This window comes from Podarcis filfolensis (genome assembly GCF_964270895.1).
Source record: "Podarcis filfolensis genome assembly, chromosome: 16".
In the NCBI taxonomy this organism is placed as follows: domain Eukaryota; kingdom Metazoa; phylum Chordata; class Lepidosauria; order Squamata; family Lacertidae; genus Podarcis; species Podarcis filfolensis.
The window spans coordinates 37,577,931-37,590,638 of NC_139620.1; the positions used below are offsets into that span (position 1 = coordinate 37,577,931).

The 12,708-nt window shown below is 42.2% G+C and overlaps 1 protein-coding gene and 1 long non-coding RNA gene across 2 annotated transcripts in view; one reads left to right on the forward strand and one right to left on the reverse strand.

Moving 5' to 3' along the window:
• LOC310751270 (vomeronasal type-2 receptor 26-like) overlaps window positions 1-3,999 on the reverse strand; it is a 249,162-nt gene extending 245,163 nt beyond the window's left edge. The window contains exon 1 of the mRNA XM_083590552.1: window positions 1,428-3,999. Coding sequence (XP_083446678.1) covers window positions 1,970-2,914 — 945 coding nt within the window. The 5' untranslated portion in view covers window positions 2,915-3,999 and the 3' untranslated portion in view covers window positions 1,428-1,969. The remainder of the gene's footprint in view (window positions 1-1,427) is intronic.
• The window catches only part of LOC310751424, a 226,988-nt gene that overhangs the window by 113,768 nt on the left and 100,512 nt on the right, over window positions 1-12,708 (forward strand). The gene's annotated exons all lie outside the window — the stretch shown is intronic.

The window sequence follows — 12,708 nt, forward strand, 5'->3', positions numbered from 1 at the left end:
GAATAACTGAGAATAAATAATATATCCTAGAGAAAATAAACTATATGAATAAACATTGCCATGAAATTTATTGTGTCCGTTTCTTCATTCTGCATATATATAGGGCTTTTGTTCAGCCGGAACTCACCGAAACTGAGTTCCAGCATCTCTTTGGTGAGTTCTGGCACCTCTGTAGTATTGCAGTGCCAGTCACAAGCACGATGCTCAGGGCTGCGGGATGGAGGAGGAGGGTAGCATGGCGGTCAGGGCTGTGTGGCGGAGTCAGGGGGCATCAAAGCAATTGGGGCGGCAGGGCGGAGGTGGAAGGCAGTCGGGTGAAGAAGATAAGTTTTCCCCTTCAAAAAGAGCTCAACAACTTGGGTTGGTTGATCCTCCTAAAAAAAAGTCAACAAGTTCCAGCACCTTTTTTTCCCTAGAAACAATGCCCTGCATATATGTATATTATATATACAGTGGGGGGGGGATATTTGATCCCCTGCTAAATTTGCCCATTTGCCCCGATGAAGAAATGACCAGTACATAATTTTAATGGGAGGTTTATTGTAGCTGTGAGAGACAGAATGACGACAGGAAAAACCCCAGAAACCCATGTTGCCCTGCCATGTTCGCCTCACCCCCAGAGCACTAATGGGGTTTATTTGTTTATTTTATTTACACCAGCATAAATTAATCTACTTTAAATTATCCAGGATGAGCTCTGGATGAATCAGGATGAAGAACTTGCACTGGTGTATTTCCAGCTGAGCAATCATGGACAACTTTTCAGATCAGCCTCAGCACCTGAGAACTGGTGTCATGGTCTGGGTTACAGGCAGTCAGAGTCCTGGCTTGGTACGTTGGGACCTGGGTAGAGGTCGGGAAGCAGGAATCAGCAGTTCAGGGTCAGCAGTCCAGGGGTCAGGAAGCCAAGAGTCCAAGGGTCAGGAAACCAGGAGTCAGGAAGCCGAAGCACAGCTAGGTGGGTAGCGTGTTGCTGTGGCAAAGAGCCAGAGGGAAATGCTGGTCTTATATACCCCTCTCAGCCCTTGCCACCAGGTGCTACAAGTCTTCTGTCAAGCCTCACCTGTGTGGCAAACTCAGGAAGGCCCCAATCCTGTGAGGCCCTACCAGTCACAAGGCCCGATTCCTGCACACACTCCTGACAACTGGTCAGTGGCCAATATATATCCTATTTCTAAAAGGGTTTCTGTTTGGTCATTATTTTTAGTTTTTTCAATGTGTGTGTGCATGCAAGCACATGTGTGAACACTTGCAAATGTCAATGTGGTAACAGAAAGTGTGAATCATAGGACTTTCAGGAAAATTGACCAAGGAAGCTCAGGCTTTAGCTGGAAAGAGAGATGAGGACGATTTCAAAGAGGCATTGTATGTTTTTATTGCATATTGAAGGGCACATCACTCAACAGTGGCAACCACCGGATTCACACTTGTTGTTGTTTAGTTGTTTAGTCGTGTCCGACTCTTCGTGACCCCCTGGACCAGAGCATGCCAGGCACTCCTGTCTTCCACTGCCTCCCGCAGTTTGGTCAGGCTCATGTTTGTAGCTTTGAGAACACTGTCCAACCATCTCATCCTCTGTCGTGCCCTTCTCCTTGTGCCCTCCATCTTTCCCAACATCAGGGTCTTTTCCAGGGAGTCTTCTCTTCTCATGAGGTGGCCAAAGTATTGGAGTCTCAGCTTCACAATCTGTCCTTCCAGTGAGCACTCAGGGCTGATATCCTTAAGAATGGATAGGTTTGATCTTCTTGCAGTCCATGGGACTCTCAAGAGTCTCCTCCAGCACCATAATTCAAAAGCATCAAGTCTTCGGCGATCAGCCTTCTTTATGGTCCAGCTCTCACTTCCATACATCACTAGGATTCACACTTACAGCTCAGGAATAATGTTTCCCATTTTAACCATTATATATGGAGAGGGGAGAGGGATATCTGATGTGGGAGGGGATAAATTTATGTGTACTTTATCTCATTTATTTCTTTTTAACTATTAGATGTTCTTTGTTGTTCAGCTCAGGTCTCACCACAATGATGTAGCATTTAGGGGCAAAGATGCAGCCCAGTAACCCAGCACTGGAAGCCAGTATGGAGAAGATCTCCACCACCACCATGTCTTTTCCTCTTGTGCTCAGGTAAGTTGGAATGAAGGTCAGCCAAACACTGCAGAAGACCAATATGCTGAAGGTGATGAACTTGGCTTCATTAAAGCTGTCAGGTAACTTCCTGGCTACAAAAGCTACAGTGAAACAAACAATGGCCAGGAAGCCCATAAACCCCAAGACGCAGTAGAACATAGTGACCGACCCTTCATTACATAAGAGTACAATTTGATCCATCATTGTGTGTGTATCTCTATCTGGAAAGGGGGGAAACATCGCCAGCCAGAGAGCACAGATCCCCACTTGGATGTTTGAGCAGGACAGAATGATGGAATAAGCCGATCGTTTCCCCACCCATTTCCTCATCTTAGATCCTGGTTTGGTGGCCATGAAAGCTAAAAGCACAGATGCAGTTTTGGCCAGGATACTAGAGATGGACACACAGAAGATGATACCAAAAGCAGTTTGTCGGAGAAGGCAAGTCACCTTATTAGGTTTTCCAATGAACATCAAGGAGCAGAGGAAGCAGAAGAGGAGGGAGATGAGGAGAATGTAGGTGAGACTTCTGTTGTTGGCTTTGACTATGGCAGTGTCCCGGTGCTTAATGAAGATGCCGAGCACCACAGCTGTGAGCAGAGACATCAATAGTGCAGAGGAAGTTGAAACAATGGCCAAAGTGTCACCAAATGCCAGGAAGTTTGGCATCTTAGGAATGCATTGATCCTGGCCTCTGTTTGGATATTGGTCTTCTGGACAACTGACACATGTTTCTTCATCTGAAAAAGAATGCATGATAATGTAAGAACCAGAATGATTCATGCTCAAGAACAGAAGCCTACCTTGTGTTTTTACTCATGGAGTGTTTCAAATTCTTCTGCCCAAAGTGCATCAAGTAGAAATGTCATGAATCATATCTGGTTTGAAATATAGTTTTCTCCTGGTGTTCAACAAAGTTAGTCTTAAAATAAAAAGCACTGTTAAGTGAAATGATACAACCATTCTGGCAGTAGTTCGAAATTGTAGGAGTCAACAAAGAAAGGTGTATTGGGACTGTCACACTGAACTCTCCCCAAACTGCCTCATTTTCATTAAAAAAAACAAACCCCAACAGTCTGATTCATCTCCTGATGTTTTATTTCATGGCCATCTAGTCTGACTTTCATAGTTTTAATAAGATGTACAAAACACACTTTGCTTTCAAAGTATCTGAAAATTATTTTTTAATTATCCTTAATAAAGAAAAATTTAAGTAGACATGGAAATAACTGAAGTATGTGCTGTATGCCCCAGACTCAAATTATGGTTGGGAAGGAAGTGATTTTGCAATCAGTGTTTATTTAGGGACAAGAGGAAAGTCTGACTAAGGGTCATTTTTGCTGCACGGAAAAAAGAGGTCACAGGATGCAAATAGAAATAACACCAGATTCAAAATGCATAGAACATAGACTAAATATGAATTGGAGATAAAAATCAAAAACTTGTTGATAATTAATCTAATTTCTAATAATATTTTAATTCAAAATGAGTCTTAATATTATGTTGAAATAGTAAGGCTTAAGACAAGCATTGGGAACAGTACGCCTGGGGTTGAAATGTGATTCCCCATACCTTTCTTGACCTTGGGACTCTGTCCAGGCCATGCTCCTTGCCCCAGTCCTTTTGTGTGGCTGGAATGTGTTGTCGAACTGTGATGCTGCCTCTTTCTTGTGTAGTTGGCCAATTGACAGGTGCCTGGCATAGTTTGTGTGCAAAGCTAGGCATTTAATATGGCCTGAAATTAACACACGGTGCATCGATCATAACCATTTGACTACTGTCTCTGTCCCTACCCAACAGTAGCCTGTTTTCCTAGAAGGTTGAATTTGGGCTGAAGAAGTATCTCCTCCCAAGCCTTAAAATATTACAAGCCCACATTTTGATTTCAAGTAGCCATGTATTTCTTCTTGTTGTTTCCTTTTTTCCTTTTGGACCTAAATATTCTGGGTTGTTTTCAATATAGTGTTCAGAAGATCATTCCATCACTGCAAGCATGACTTCTTGTCCAACAGATTAATCTCCCTCTGCTCTCCCTGCACACTGTTCAAGGGGGATCCAGACCTCCAGATCAGTTTTTGGGGAGAGTTCAGGGGGCAAATGGGGACAGAAGAGGGGGAAGTTTCCTTGCACTTGTGGCAATCATTGCTTCCACTACCACAATGATTTAGTTGAATATGACTCTCCTCTTATATTCCATAGTATCCCTATACTTCCTTTTCTTGTCAATGTATTATGTCCTTCCTGTTCTTGTACACATAGCAAGTTCCCATCTTTCCTCCAATGGGTATGGCAATCAGTTCATATTCCTGTATTCCTACCTACATTGTGGTGCTCAAAATCTTTTCCAAAAACTCTCAGTGTATGCATGATGTTGCATGCCTAACTCACCCACAGAAAGCTAAGAGACTTAGAGAGTGATTAAATTGGTAGGCCTTCCCTGTCATATCAATGTGAGGGCTATGAAGGTTAAACTAGCCATGATCTCTGGTGCAGGGATGGTTGACTGGAGAAGACGGAGAAGGAAGACCAAACCTCCACTTCATTGTTCTGACAGGGACTGGTACTAGAAGGTGGGAGTTTCTTTTTACGTTCAGGTTAAACCGTTGTAGATGCCTCCAAAGATGTTTACAAAACAGCTGCTCATTGGAAACCCCAGAAATCTCTCAAGCTCTTCATTTTTGAGTATGACTTCAAACATCATCTTTAATCTTTGTTCCACAATTACAGCTACTCAAAGTTCCATTCATGCATTCAAGATCATGAGTCCAATGCCTGTGCTATCAGAGATATCTGAGAACTTAATGTATCATTCACTGAGCTGTTGATATATTCCTTGGTATGATTATAACAAAATATCAATTAGATTGTTGTGTCTATGTAAAAGTGGGGATCCATGCATAATGCCATAATTTAAAAATGGCCACTATGTTAATGAGAATGAACTTGCAAAAGAGTTGCCCACATTTTACTTCGATAAAATGCATCGCTTGATCTTTTACAACATAGCATATCCTACCCTTCTCATTTGATATCATCCCATCAGGACAAGGAACACAAGCATAGCAGCAAAAGGTCTTCCCCTCCTTCTTTTTCTTCCCATAACCAGAGCGGCAGATGTCATTACATACTGAAAGAGGTGGCACCTGCCCAAATATATAGGAACAGTTGAATTCATCTTTTTTCATATTGTATCAGATAATCGACCAGCAAACAGGAGGGCAAGTGATACAGAATGCAAAAGCTGTAAGTACACAGATATACAATAAGTAGTGGGAATATCTGCCCTGTTAAGTATTATACAAAGACAGATTCAAATTTGCATACTTAGCCTGATCAGTGAATCAAATAGTTTAACATTCAATCTTGCATCACTAACTAGAGATTTGCCTCAGGGATTTCACACAGTCACAAAACAGTCAGTATTATGCATTATCTGAAAGCCAAGGACTCTCTTTGGTTAAAGATGTAAGGCCTCTAAATATTGCATTTTTCATCATAATGGTTTATTTAAGAATCAGTTATGTGTGTATAGGAAAAGGTAGTTCATAAAATGATGTCGTGCCTTCAGTGAAATACTCAACCTCCATATATCAATTTACCCTCTAATAAAACATTTTATCCTATTTGTATTACAGTGATACCTTGGTTTACAACCATAATCTGTTGCGGAGGTCCAGTTGTAAACCAAAACAGGTTGTAACCCAAGGCGTGCTTTCGCCAATGGGGCCTCCAAAAAAAAATTGGTTGTAATCCAAAAACATTTTGAACTGATTGGTTCAAAATTGGGAAAGGAGTACGACAAGGCTGTGTATTGTCTCCTCACCTGAGTTAAGCCTCGGTGCCATTCAATTCTGTCCTCATCAATGGTGAGCACTTTGCCAGGAGGATCCAGCCTCCCTACTTGGACTCTGACATACGATTTATTTGGGAACGTGACCAAGTTTGTCATGTCAAATCCGGCTGCTAATTCTCCATGCTCATCCAGTGCAATTTCATCTCCAGCAGTGTTGTTGAATGAGATCTTGTGAAGGATTGAGTGGAGCTGGGTGGAAAGAGAACGAGGAGCTGAAGGTCATTTTCTTATATGGCTACAAGTCATTACAATTCATCATGGATAGTAATCTACTTGCAGAAGCAGCAAGGGAGTAACAAATCATGAAAGGGTATAAAATTCAACTGTGGCGGGTGCTGCAGAGTACTTGCAAAATGATACATGGCGTAGAAATAAATCTGGAAAATCATGGTTATATGGGATCAGTATTTGGAAGAAGACTTAGGAAAGCTGAGAAAATAAAAGCTTGATAGAAATATCCTGTAGGTCAGGAACCTGGTTGGTCACACCATGGATATTGGATCCAGGAAATTGTCCAGAACCCATATAAGGACAGTTGACATTGGAGATGAGGAAACATTACCTGCCAGGGCTCCACATTCTGAGGAACCATTCTGTTGCTGGACTCCCTTGCACTGCCTTTCAGCCCAGCTGACTGCAAGATATGTAAGGCATGGGCCAAAGCATAGGCGGCGTTGTAAATGCTGTAGCTGTGGCCAGTCATGCTCATTTCAAAATAAGGGGCAGGAAGGCTCTCTAGCATCTCCTCTCCAGTACATCTGCCGTAGATGAATGCAGACACAGCTGATGAGTTGGATAATGAACAACTGAATGCTTGCTCCCAGAAATATTTGATAAATCCATCTTCATTTTCCCATGAAGGATTTACAAGCTGAAGAAACTTTTGGAAGTCCTCTATTTCCTTTGAATGAATTGTGAAGGAGATAGCGCCATGGAACATGTGCCTGTCCATATCAGTAATCGTCTGAATGGGGTATAATGTGAAATCTATTTGGGCTGTTGTAATCCACACTTTTGCTGTAGAGAGCCTCTTATTTTGCAGAAATAGTATTTGACTTATCTTGATTCCCCCTATAACTGCTCCCAACCACGTAATAGAGGCACTTTCTCCATATATAACAACTGCATTGGCGTTGCTCTGCATGAACACTGGCAAAGTACTTTGTTTGTGGTAGAGCATCTCCTGTATGCTGTCAGAGAGGCGCAGGTGCGTTTGAGCTCTTTCTGTGAATGCTGAACAGATTCCATTCTGCAAAAGCATTTCCTCCATGGTCTGTAGGAATCGGTCTCCACCTTCATTATCTATAGCATAGAGCCCAACCCATTTCCACTTGAAGTGCAGAAGCAACTGAATAATTCCTCTGTATTGCAGGGCTTCACTGGGTACCATGCGGTAAAAGGAAGGGAACTTGATTTGATTCTTCACTGCTGGCTCAAATGAGCCATATGAAATCTTAAAAAAAAAGTAAGAGTTGGAAGAGGAGATAATTATTTCCGCAGATTTCAAATTAGTGCAATTCTATACAGGCAGTGGCATTCTATACAGCAGTGGAACAGACTTCCACTAGAGGTGGTGGACTCTCCTTCCCTGGAGGGTTTTAAGCAGAGGTTGGGTGGCCATCTGTCATGGATGCTTCAGCTGAGATTCCTCTACTGCAGGGGGTTGGACTGGATGACCCTTGGGGTCCCTTCAGACTCTAAGATTATATGATTCTATGCCCAATTTCCTTCTGTTCGGACAGGTTCCTCCACCTTTTACTCACACTAAGAAAACTACACAACCCTCTTAATGTAGACATTCCTGACACTCTTGACAATTTTGGTCAACATACACTCTAAATAGCAACACCCTAGAGGTCCCGGGCCCTAAAGAAGTCAGATTAGCATCAACCAGAGCCAGGGCTTTTTCAACACTGGCTCCGGCCTGGTGGAACGCTCTGCCTCATGAGACCAGGGCCCTGCAGGATCTGATTTCTTTCCGCAGAGCCTGTAAGACAGAGTTGTTCCGCCTGGCCTTTGGCTTGGAATCAACTTGATCCCCTCCCCCTCTATCCTTTTTCCTTTCTCCTTCTGTGATGGAACTCCTATTTGGGGACTTCCCTGGCTTTTTTCTGGCCCATGTAGGACCAGTCTGGATAGTTGGCCTTGGTAAACACTTGATGTTTATTTGAGTTCCTACTGAAATGAGGTTGCATTTTAATGTTTTATTTTAATTGTGTTTTTAAGTTGTATTTCAATCAATTGTTTTTATACCTGGTGTTAGCCGCCCTGAGGGAGGCTTGGCTGGGGAGGGCAGGGTATAAATAAAAATAATAATAATAATAATAATAATTATTATTATTATTATTATTATTATTATTATTATTATTATTATATGAGATTTATATTGAGATTTATATTGAAACCCGTTCGTTTCATTCTGAGCTAACTTCTTTTAAGGAGAATATTCCTGTTGTTGGGGGTTGGGGTTGGGGGGAGCATCAGCTTATAGACACTATGAAGTCATTTACAAGTGGTTTGACTACAATCTGCTTTCCAGTAGACTTCAAAGGAATGAGTGTATGCGGAGGAAAGGCAGAGAGAAGGGGGGTTCTTCTGGCTTTGGGGTTCTAGGGTTCTTGAGATGGTGCTGCTGTAATTCCCCAAGGTGAACAGCCCCTCTCCTTCTATCACACCTCAAACAATTCTCCTCTCTACAAACGAAACACAAATCATTTTAAACCTACACACCTCTCATGCACATCATTGAATAGTAATGAATGCAAATTTCAGTTCATTCTTCTTCTTCCCATCACATCGTTCTATCTTTACACTTCATCAAACTACTGCTGGAAAGAGTAGAAGAGTGAATTATGGGGGAGGTGAGAGGAAAGCCTCTGAGCTCCAGTACTCAGATCCTACCTGTGGAATCTTGAAAAGACCCAAGATATCTGCCATGCAGGACGAAGTATCAGAACTAAGTCCTCCAATTACTCCTATTACATTTTCCTGGGTGCCACATTTGTAGTTAGGGACAAACTGGTGTGATTTAAAGAGCAGGTCCAAAGTGGTGCGGTAAGTCCTCCTTGAATCAGTATAGCTGTCATAGATGTGGAACCCGAGGGTGACATTGGGCAAGATCCTGGGATTCTCATTGATCTCATCAACAGCAAACACCAGGGCAAGGATGTGTTGGTAGAACTTGGTCACCATGCTGCAGATAAAGGGACTTGCTGTTTCATGGTGGAATCAAGGCTTGTGCTTCAAAAGATTGTCTCATGGTCTTATAGCCACAACAACCTATATCTCACTCTCCCCCCCCCCAGGAGCTCAAAATCCCTTCTCCAGTTAATCCCTACAACAGCCCAGGGATGTAGGTTAGGCTGAGAGGCAGGCACTGGCCCAAGGTCACCCAGTGGAGATTCTAACCTTGGTCTCCCATGTCCCAGTCAGACACTCGCCACTACACCACACTGGCTCTCAGTGGTTTTAGACTTCTGCTTCCACCACAATTTCTGTGCAATGAGCTAGCCTAGCTTGGATGCACTAAGTCCCTGCCAATGAGTGAAGTAAGAACTTTGGGCTGAGGGCCTCACACCCATTCCTATCAAATGCTGTGCAGGATGAAACCAGTCCACATCTCCCCTATTCAGGAAAGCCAGTTGTGGAGTCTGCAGCAGCTTCTCCCCTGGGGGGCTGAGACTTTCTGAGACTGTCTTCTTTCTTCTCCATGATATGTGATATTTTCATTCCCCTTTCTGTACTTTTGGGCACGTATAGAAGAGTAAGAAGGCTAAAAAGCATTTAACAGGGTAGGATGGACTGTCCTGAGAGGTATTTAGTGGGTGAAGGAGACAGAAGGGACTGTGACAGGTAAGGACAGTCCCCTTCTTCCTCCCTCCCTCCCTCCATCAACTTTCACACATACCAGTCACTCATTCTGAAACCTCCCAATCACTGCCCAATCCTATGCATGTTTACTCATACATAAGTCCCACTATCTACAGCAAAGCTTATGCTCAGGTAATGTATATAGAATTGCAGCAGTATTCTTGCGGGCTGGGGGTCATTCACCTGCTATGTTTCTTCTTTCAAATTTCATTTGGCTACAGAGAATAGTTAATAGATTGACCATTGGTTTGACTCAATTTAAGGCAGCTTTCTATCATCCTCTTTCTTGAAGCACGAGATGTGGCTCCAATTTGTCATCTCTCCAACATTATGTGGACAAATATGTTTGAATGGGTGGATATATTGGTGCAATGGAAAGCTTCCTCACCTGTCCCCTTCTAAAATGGGCAGACTGAGCACCTATGTACCAGAGCCAGAATAGAGAGCAAATAGATAATATAAGGCTAATATTTCCAAATGTCCAATTACCAGTACAAGCACAGCCTAATTACACATATGTTGGAGAATGTCCTTTTCTTAACCTTTAATATTTCTTTTAAAAACCAAATTAAAAAAGCAATTATTCATGCAGATATACAGAACTTCTCAATTAAAAATAAAAACTTTTGCTTACAGTGGGAACTTGATCAGGGAGTGTTGAGGAGGGTATTGGTTGAAGGAAACTTTGGAGAACACAGGATTTGAGAGCTGAGACACTATCCCACTGATGAGGAAATCACCCGACTGGTGCCACTCATGTGGAACATCTTCGGGATTATTTCTGGTGCACTTAACAGCATGCACATAGCACACCATGTTCGGAAGCAGCAGAATCAGAAGCAGCAGCATCCCAATACATGTGCAAATTCCTCTCTCTGTGTGTATAAAACAAGCCACTGCTCTGATTGAAAGATGGTTTAGATTGCTGAAGACTCTGGGAATGTAATTCTCACATGGATTTATTACCTTTGCCTAACCATTAAGCTCAGCAGTTTTTCAGAGGTGTGTCTTGAATTCTAATTGAAAACACAAAATTCAGAATTGCCCTATACATGGGGGTGGGTGGAGGAATTATCCAAATGATAGAGACCTGCCTCTCTCTTTCCCCTAATCTTAGCTGTCTGTGGAACATTGGGTTTCCTTATCATCATTTCAGTCTTTTTATCAATACCTTTTCGTACTCACTTCTAGAAGGCTACTGGCACTCTGGGCAGATTATAGACATTTTGATAATTGCAGAGTAGATAATGATTCTGCAGTGTTTTTGGATACTGTTATGCATCAACAGGAGCAAAACTCCTGCCAGAAAAATATTTGTCAGATCATGGAATTTTACCTAAAAGATAATCTAGTCCAACTCTGCCACACAGTCCTGCAAAGCTGGCTATCCATCATCTGCTTAGAAACTTTTAATGAAGGGGGTTCTACTAGCATGCAAGACCACCTGTCCCCTTATGAAACAGCTCACACTGTTAGGAAGAATTACTCTCTAAGGTCTCAGAACTTCACAATTCAGCAGATCTGCCTGATCCCTTCTAGCTGCACCAGCATGACAGAGAAGGGGGATTTAGGCTGAGCTACAATGACTCCAAATATTGAATCTATGAGGAAGCAGAGCATGCCTGGGATAAAAATGCCAGTGCTACAATTCATCCCCCCGCCCTTAGGACAAAACATTAAACATCAATATAAAAATAATAATTCTTAGTGATGAATATCCTATGTGAGAAAAATAATAATAAAACAATTCATTTTTAATCACTTATTTGCAAAAATTAATGCTTTCTCTGCTAATTCAATCCCCTGCATTCTGTGCCCCCTGCAATATTGAATGGACAACCTATGCTGTGCAGCACTTCTTTGTGGGTTTTGGGAACAGGGAGACTATTCCAAACTATGTCCAGATGCGGGGAGAATGGGCTTGGACCCACTGCTAGCCCCACTAGACCTATTTTAGATGGTGAGAATGATCAACATTGGTTCATTGTCTTCAATGGAGTCACTCCGAATCAAACTTAGTTGTGTACAACCCATAGGGAATGCAGCTCCCCTTCAGATCACGTCATTGCAGCAATTTCTGAGCCATTCTATGCATGGCATTCTTCTTGATGTATATGGGAAACTCTCCACCAGCACTGTTTTACTAGGGCCACAAATGAAAATGAATAAAAAAGGGCAGAGAGGTCTCATCAGGGTTAGGAAGGGTGTTGTGTACAGAAAAATCCCTCAGTGTCTGCGAGTATCATAATGGGCTCAATGAAAGCTAATAGGCTGAAGCCAAAAACTGAGAACACAGAAATAGCTGTGGTTTGCTTGTTCCTATGTCCAGGAATGAGATAGGCAGCCTGTTCTGGAAGAGATCTCACTGATTCTGAAGGACTGGGTTTCTACTCCAGAGGTACTACATGATTCGATCTTGTCTTGCTTCTTATTATTCAGTTCTGGCCACAAGATAATTAAGAAACATTTAGGGGATAAGATACAGCTCAGTATCCCAGCACTGGAGGCCAAGATGGAGAAGATCTCCACAGCCACCAGGTTTTTCCCTTTGGTGCTTAGATGAACTCATGTACTGTAGTACTCTACAAAAGAAAAGAAGTTGCTTTTTGTTCAGATCTCAGCAAGATTCTCCTGATTGGGATGGCAAGATATTTATTATGAGTTAAATATATCTGTTCCCATGCATATTTGAAAAAAATCTGAATTAATTTTAATATATTAAGGCAGGGTCAAAATGTTATTATCCAATGGATGAGTTTGCATCCCTTATCACTCTTCCCACTCCACTCAAGTAAATCTAACAGAACTATTGAACAACTATTATCAGCAGGCAAAGGAGATTTTATATTGTGAT